The sequence below is a fragment of the Myotis daubentonii genome, chromosome 7 (genome assembly GCF_963259705.1).
Source record: "Myotis daubentonii chromosome 7, mMyoDau2.1, whole genome shotgun sequence".
Taxonomy (NCBI): Eukaryota; Metazoa; Chordata; class Mammalia; order Chiroptera; family Vespertilionidae; genus Myotis; species Myotis daubentonii.
In genome coordinates, this window is record NC_081846.1 from 73,049,472 (window position 1) to 73,057,600 (window position 8,129).

General features: G+C 35.8%; 1 protein-coding gene across 1 annotated transcript in view; it reads left to right on the forward strand.

The window, feature by feature from the left end:
• LRP1B (LDL receptor related protein 1B) overlaps positions 1-8,129 on the forward strand; it is a 924,684-nt gene extending 916,555 nt beyond the window's left edge. Inside the window, exons 85-87 of the mRNA XM_059704885.1 lie at positions 377-521; positions 4,768-4,866; positions 6,297-8,129. Coding sequence (XP_059560868.1) covers positions 377-521; positions 4,768-4,866; positions 6,297-6,437 — 385 coding nt within the window. The 3' untranslated portion in view covers positions 6,438-8,129. The remainder of the gene's footprint in view (positions 1-376; positions 522-4,767; positions 4,867-6,296) is intronic.

The window sequence follows — 8,129 nt, forward strand, 5'->3', positions numbered from 1 at the left end:
GACTTATTTTAAATTTTTTATCATTTTTTAAGGGATGATTTTCATTAAAAAAGGAAAAATCTAGAATTTTAAAAAGTAATTGATTAGTGAATATTCAGTTTCAACTAATGTGGAATTAGGTATTTAGGAGGAATATGTTCCAAGGGCATTTTTTATTACTCATTCTAACAAAAATAATAATAATAAGCTAAGTAATTTGGAAAAATAGCATCACATTGTTATTTTTGTTCCTCTGTGACTTGATTTTGAATGAATATTTTTATGAACTTACCATTAGTTATATTAAGATAAGTGAATAAATCTGTAAATATGATAGTTTCATACACCATGATTGTGATATTTAAACTCATACTTAAACAATGTTCGCATAATCCAGGACAAAAACTATTAGAAGGCAACCAATTATCAATGGAGGAATAAACGTAGAAATTGGCAATCCATCTTACAACATGTATGAGGTGGATCATGATCACAACGATGGAGGTCTTCTAGATCCTGGTTTTATGATAGATCCAACAAAGGTAAGATGATGGGATGGGCAATGACTACTGACACTCTTGAGTCACAGCTCTGCAAAAATGGTTCTAAATTTAACAGTGTTTCTATTTTCAGAAGAAAGAAGTTTAGGATGCACTAAATGTTATTGTCTCTTCTAAAGAAAAAAAAATTAAGATTGTGGACTGCGTTCACCTGAAGCGTGAAATTAGTACAACATGTTTTGGAAAATACGTACTTATTTATTCACTTAATTTATAAACATGTAGTTTACTTAAAATAGCATCTTTCATTCAAATGTGTTGAGGTACCAGCACATCTAAATATACAGACTAGTGTAAAAGTACTGTCTAAAGTACTTTTAATAATAAAAATACAGTACTTTATTTTCAAAATAAGTACTTTATTTCTAATAGTGTTTAATTATAAACTCATATAAATATTGCCCATGGATTTGTTTATAATCAAATCACTTTTGAAAAATATTTTTCTATGTACTGTAATGTACTTTGAGACATGTCACTGATATATATATATAGTTTAAATAGCTAACAGTTTTTTTTTAAGTTTCTGTAAGCTTTTATTATTGTACGTTCCTATTGGCACCTTTTAAGAGAAGTAAATGATACAATATCCAGATAAACTTGAAAAGATTTACTTCACTGTATTAGCTGAATATTTTGTATAATAATTATAAGATATTTTACTATGAATTAAGAACATCAATTTTATATTATGAATATTATTTTCTTAGTTTATTCATTAATTTGTTGAATATGTATTTTCTGATATGTAAAGGTACTATGTATAAAATATATCTTTGTATTATAAATAATCTGTGTCCAAATGGTTTTACATTCATAGCAACAGTTATTCTCAAAGAAGTTGACTCAAGTCCCATACATTTAATCTAGTTCTGAATCCAAGGGTATTAAAGTTATTATTCCTAATTAAGAATACTTTTATAGTTAGTATTAATTGTTAGTTAAGTAACCAACTCCTACATTTGAAATTGTTCATGAATAAATCCTTATAATCTAAGTTTCACTCTTTGCTACTTCAAATTTAAAGAGTATATACACTGAGAACATTGTTATTTGATAATTTATCTGCGAAGGAGAAAGACATCATAATAATGGATTTCTCATATTTTTTGAATTTTTCTTATAAATTAAAATATGGTACCTGTAAATATAATATGAACCAATGAGGACATATTAAAGCACACTTTTTATAAGAAGGAGAATTCTCATTTTTCCCCTTATTTTTCTTGTGACAGAATTAAGCCAATTTTGGACACTTAAGGAAACTAGCTTCTTAGTATTCCATTTAAAAATGTTTCCACATTTACTCTAGGAAGATAAAACCATGCTTCAGTGCCCCTCAAATATATTTTAATATACTTAGCACATAACACTCAATGAATATTTATTTAAGCACATAACACTCAATAAATATTTATTTACCAATTTGCTAACTGATTGACCAAAAGTATATTAAATGTGACTATATGGTTGATTCCAGCTGGCTCTTGATGTTGGAAATATAAATATGAATTGTCGCCTAAGAACTGCAGATAGTAGGTAGTCCTAATACAGATAAGCAATTTTGAAAATCAGAGAGCCAGCCACATGGAAGAAACTTAAGGATAAAATGTTTTTCTTACTACTCACAGCATTACAATGCTTTGACATATCTACACTAATAAAAGAGAAAAATGATAATTGGCGTACGACGATACCCTTTTCATTGGCTAATCAGGGCTATATGCAAATTAACTGCCAACTAAGATTGGCAGTTAACTGCCAACAAGATGGCGGTTAATTTGCATATGTAGGCACAATGCAGGGAGGCGAAAGGGAAAGCAGGAAGAAGCCCCCTGCCACTGACAGTGATCGGAAACCCAGGGGGGAGCTAAGAGCTGGGGGGCAGGGCAAAGGCGGCCCTAGGGCCGCCTTTGCCCTGTCCCCCAGCCATGATCGGAGAATCAGGCGCCTTTGCCACCCTGGCCAGTGATAGCAGGAAGTAGGGGTGGAGCCAGCGATGGGAGCTGGGCACTGTCGAAGCTGGCAGTCCCAGGAGCTAGGGGTCCCTTGCCTGGGCCTAAAATGAAGCCCACGATCGCAGGGCCACTGCAGCTGTGGGTCCCCGCTGCCCGGGCCAAACGCCTCAGCCAGAGGCATCCTGCAGGGGCAGGGGCGGAGCCCGCGTGATCGCAGCGCCCCCCGCTGCCACTGCAGGTCCCTGCTGCCCAGGCCAGACTCCTAGGCCAGAGGCATCAGGCCTGGGCTGGGTGCAGAACCAGTGATAGGGGGAAATGAGGGTCCCCTGCCCAGGCCTGACGCCTCTATCAGAGGCGTCAGGCCTGGGCAAGGGGCCGATCCTGCGATTGGAGGGTGATGGGGGTCAACGCCTGAGGGTTCCCAGTATGTGAGAGGGGGCAGGCTGGGCTGAGGGACACTCCCCCCCGCCCCACACCCAGTGCACGAATTTCGTGCACTGGGCCCCTAGTTCATATTATAAGCAACTATATATAAACTAGAGGTCTGGTGCATGAAATTCGGTACCTAAGCCTGGCTGATGATCGAAGTGCAAGCATCTGGCATGGAAGGGCAGGTCCCAGCTGACCTCTGGGCCCTTGGCAGCACCTGGGCCCCTGGGCCCCTGCGTGCCCCCTCCACCTGAGTCATGGCTCCCGAGTCCCCACATGGAGATGCGGTGAGCACGGCCAGATGCGGTGGGCCGGGGCACAGCATGGTCCTCTGAGCTGCCCAGCGGTGCTGCACGGAAGCCAAGCGGACCGCACACTCTCTCCTGGCTGGCCTCACAGACTGGCTCCTGTGAAAACCCACAGGGATTCCGGCCAGACTGGCCCCTGTGGTCCCGGCAGCTGTGGCCCAGCTCACCCAGAGGAAACCGCGCGAATGCGGGGTGGGCTCCTTGCAGGTGCCCAGCACATGAGCAGAGGGGCTTCCCCTGCATGTGAGCCCTGGTGTCCCAGGCGAGGGTACCAGGGGGAGTGAGAGCAAGTTTGGCGGACACCCCACATTCTCACTGCACCTCCATCCCCATCATCCCCGGCCCCCAGGTAGCCAGCGAGAGGTCGCAGAGTGTCACCGACGCCTGCCGTGTTCTGCGCCGCCCTCTGGTGGTCAGCATCTGTCATAGCGAGCGGTCTAACACCCAGTCTCCTGGTCAAACTCCTGGTCAAACAACCGCCCGAGGGGACAATTTGCATATTAGACTTTTATTATATAGGATTGCATTCCATAAAGAAGATTTGGGTAGAAATCATTTATTGTTTGAAAAATAGATAAAATTTCTACTCAATAATACTTATAATCAAAAGAAATGAAGTGCTTATAAAGTTATTTTTAAAAGTCTCGCCTATGAAGGCAATCACAGGATAGTTTGAAAAGTTAAAAAAAGGGAAATTAGTATTTACCAATTTTATCTCGAAATTTATTCAATTCTTACTTAGATTGTTTTAAGTATCTTCTAAATAAGACCCTTTTGGGGGGAAAAATTAAGAGGAAATATTGACCTAAATTTATGTTTAAAATATTTTCCTGACACCCTTGACCTTGTCCCAAATTTTGTGATCATTCATTGTTAAGAGTTTCTAGTTAAGATTTTTAAAATATGTATATTCATTAAAATTTTCATATTCGTCAAATTTTCCTCTAGTTTTTTTCCTTGAGGGTCACCAATAAATACTCTATTATGCATATGAGTCCATCAGATTGGCTAATTCTACCCCTAGCCGCCAAGAAGTCTTAAGTCAGTACTCTTACGTGAAGCCAATTTAATTTCTAGTTAATCTGTTTTAGACTAACATATTTTCAAAAATACAGATGTTTGTTTTATGATATATTACATTTTTTTTCTGTAAAAATACGCAGTGGTGATGAATCTTTAATTAGAAGATGTCCTATACTTGAGTGTCCAGAATGGGCTACTGTCAGGAATTTTCAAAGTGACCAAACCTGAAGTCAGGGAGGCTGGTGTATTTTTCACAGTGCTGCTAGCAAAGATGTGATTTCATTGTGGAGGATAAAATTAAGTTAATCTGGACATAATAGAAATGTCAACCTATGGATCAAATACTTAATATCAATAGTCCTTAAATTATTAAAGCTACCATCAGTACATTGTTCATGCCCCCGGGTTAAAAAATAGGTTTTATGTTATTCTTAGGACTTAACATGAGTTTATGTCAATGAAAAGAGTTCCATATTAGATGAGAAACTAAAATTCTCTGTTTGTGTACAGGGCAGGTATATAGGGGGTGTGTCCAGTGCTTTCAAGCTTCCACATACAGCGCCACCCATCTACTTAAACTCTGATTTGAAAGGACCACTAACTGCTGGGGTGAGAGAAGCAAATTCATTATTTCATATCCATTCCATCACAGAACCTCTCACAATCAAAGACTATTACTAGATTTAGGTAGGGGCTTGCCTTTGAGTTTTTAATTAAGAAGAGATTTGAAAACAGTATTAAAATTGGGGCTGATATTATGTATCCTGCCTATGAAAGATTACTGTAATACATGTTATCATTTCAGGCAAACTATTAAGTAGAAATATTTGAAATATTTTTCTTCTGAGTTTGAACATCTTATAGAACTTTAACAATAAAGATGAGTCTGCTATTCTTAGAAACCTCTAGCTAGAGATTTAAACTGAATAATTTAAACTTAAATTTGTTTTCATGCATTTCTTAAGATATTTTATTCAACATATACAAAGTTGATATCCAGTTAAATAAAAATATACTACAAACAAGGCCTCATCTTGAGAAATTAGAAATGGTCTAATAAAAGCATTCTCTTTCTTAATTAAGTAGCTAGCTTTTAGAGCAAGGTACTCTGTCTAAAGTCACATGGTTTATGTTAGAAGAGGGATAAAATAAGGGTATCAAGTCTCCCATCAACTGTTTTTCATTATCATTTTTATCATGTTTGTCCACTGCATGGCTCAAAGATTATAATGTTTCTTTGATGTAACTAAGATTTAATGTTCTGCTTTTGGAAAGACAAAGGAAACAAACAGGAAAAACCAAAACACTAGGCAATTATTTCTTGGGTTAAGTTGCAATTAGTAAAATGTGAACATTTATATATCTTTTCCAAATGATAGAGATCATTTCTGCAGGTTTTAATTCTACTTCAATATGCTTTAAATATCAGTGCAACCTAAGATGGCTAGGTACTACTCAATTCCTTGAAAGAATACAAAAATATTTCCAGTGATAAGTACATAGAGGGTGTTTGAAGCAAAAATATTGTCTTTATTTTAAAATCTACTCCACCAATGTATTATATTTTTCTTTCTTTGTTTTCTTGCTTTTAACTTCATATTGAAAAATTATCAGCACTGAGCAATTAGATGACTTTCGGTAAACACATTTTTCCTGTCGTAGCAATAGCAATAAGGAGGGAAAGCATATGGACTGGAAATAACACATTAGTTTCACATTTTATGCTTTTAAGTAAAATCTCAGGGAATATAGAGTTCACAATGATTTCTTTGGGACTTTAATATTTATGTCAAAGCTCCCATTAGGTTCACAAGTTACCTGAAAAACATGCAATTATGATTTTATCTAATACCATGCTAAAGTCAACAAAAGCATATACACACAAATTAAATTACATTGAAATCATTACTATTTAATAAGTTAAAAGGATTGCGTATAAATGTTATCAGCATTAAAAGACAGACATCCTAGAAAATAGCTAATTAATGTGGTGAACACTGATAATAGAATTGTACTTATCTATTTTTTTTCTCCTTCAGCCAACAAATTACTCCAATCCAGTGTATGCAAAATTATACATGGATGGGCCAAACTGTCGAAACTCCTTAGGAAGTGTTGACGAAAGGAAAGAACTGCTTCCAAAGAAAATAGAAATTGGAATAAGAGAGACAGTGGCATAATCAGCGATGCCTTTTATATACTGTAAAAATGTATAAAATATAAGGATTACTTTTGTATGTTCCAACAGTATTATACTTGTTTTGGCATCAGCATTACCTCTTTCTTTATCTTCTCCCTGGTTAATTGTTTTCTGAGTTTTATTTTTTGCTGATGACCATTGATTGACCATTTGTATGGTATTTTTATGAAATAAGAACTGCACTACAGTACAATTTACAACAATGCTGCTGATATGACACCCCTTTGAATTTGTTAAAATTAAAAACAACATATTCCTTTGTAGTGTGAATATGAGCAATCTATTTTATATGAAATTTTTTGGTTCTACTTTATCCACAGAGTGAGTCTCTATACTTTTTCATTATGTGATCTGAAACCCGTAATACAATGTCATTTTACTTTTATGTTTCAATTGGTAAAAGAATGATTGAAAGGTTGACTCTCTTCTTTGCGCCCATTAAGATTGATTCCTACTTCTGAAAATATATAGCCCTCACAAGTTCAGCATCTCCTGCTTTGAAATTAGCCTTAGATTGCCAAGTGATAGATGAGAATTTTGAGGAAAATCTTTGAAAATATATAAAATGAATAATTTGCATGAACACATATGACTACATTTTCCAAAATTTAGTGAACTATATGAGATATACTAAACATATACACCCTGCAACCAATAGTTATATTTAGGTGGTAGAACATAGCAAAAATATAACCCAGAGTGGAAAAACCACATTGCTATGCGATAAGACCTTTTGTTCTCCCTCAGTCCTGAGGTAAATAGCCAGCCTAGAGCACAACAGGGTGTTGGTTGCTGACCTCTTAGAAATCTCTTCCCAATCATGTTCATTTTGTGGAAGAGTAACCCAACCTCTTCCCACACAGAACACTAAAGAGTAATACATAAGCACACAAATTGATGACAGAATTTCAATTATGTGAATGCATTTTCTTTTCTAGGTCAAAAAGAAGCAAAACAGTCATTATGGTATAGAGTAATTGATAAATATTTTCAATATACAGTATGACTAATTCATTATTTTCCCTATCAAAAATATATTCTTAAAGGATTTTCCCAGTTATAGGATAATTAATTATCTGCCCATAATCAAAGGTGGAGGGAATAAATGCTGACCAGTTTCCCTGGTACCCTGGTTTCTTTTTGTTATGCAAAAACACATGGACCCCATTCACTTGTTTGTTTGTTTTCAATTTTTAATTGAAACAAGTACGATTTATTTAAGTTGTATAAAAAAGGATAGCATTTTTATACAAATATCTTTAAAGGCACAAAAGATTTATTCACAAGGTATGGAGGGCTTTTTGTTCCTCTGATAGACATGACTGACTTTTAGCTGTCATAATGTATTAACCTAACAGATGAAATATGTTTGTGGTTGCTCTTATCCCTTTGTACAAGCATTAAAAAAAACTGCTGTTTTATAAAGAGACTTTTTGTTGTACTATGTGCATGCATACTACCTATTTCTAAACTTTGCCATATTGAGGCCTTTATAAACTATTGATTTATGTAATACTAGTGCAATTTTGCTTGAACAATGTTATGCATATCATAAACTTTTTCAGGTTCTTGTTTAAGTACATTTTTTAAATTGAACAGTATTTTTCATTTTGGTTATAATAGTCATTTTGCCTATGTTTCTACAATGAAGTGTTAAATACTTTATAAAAAA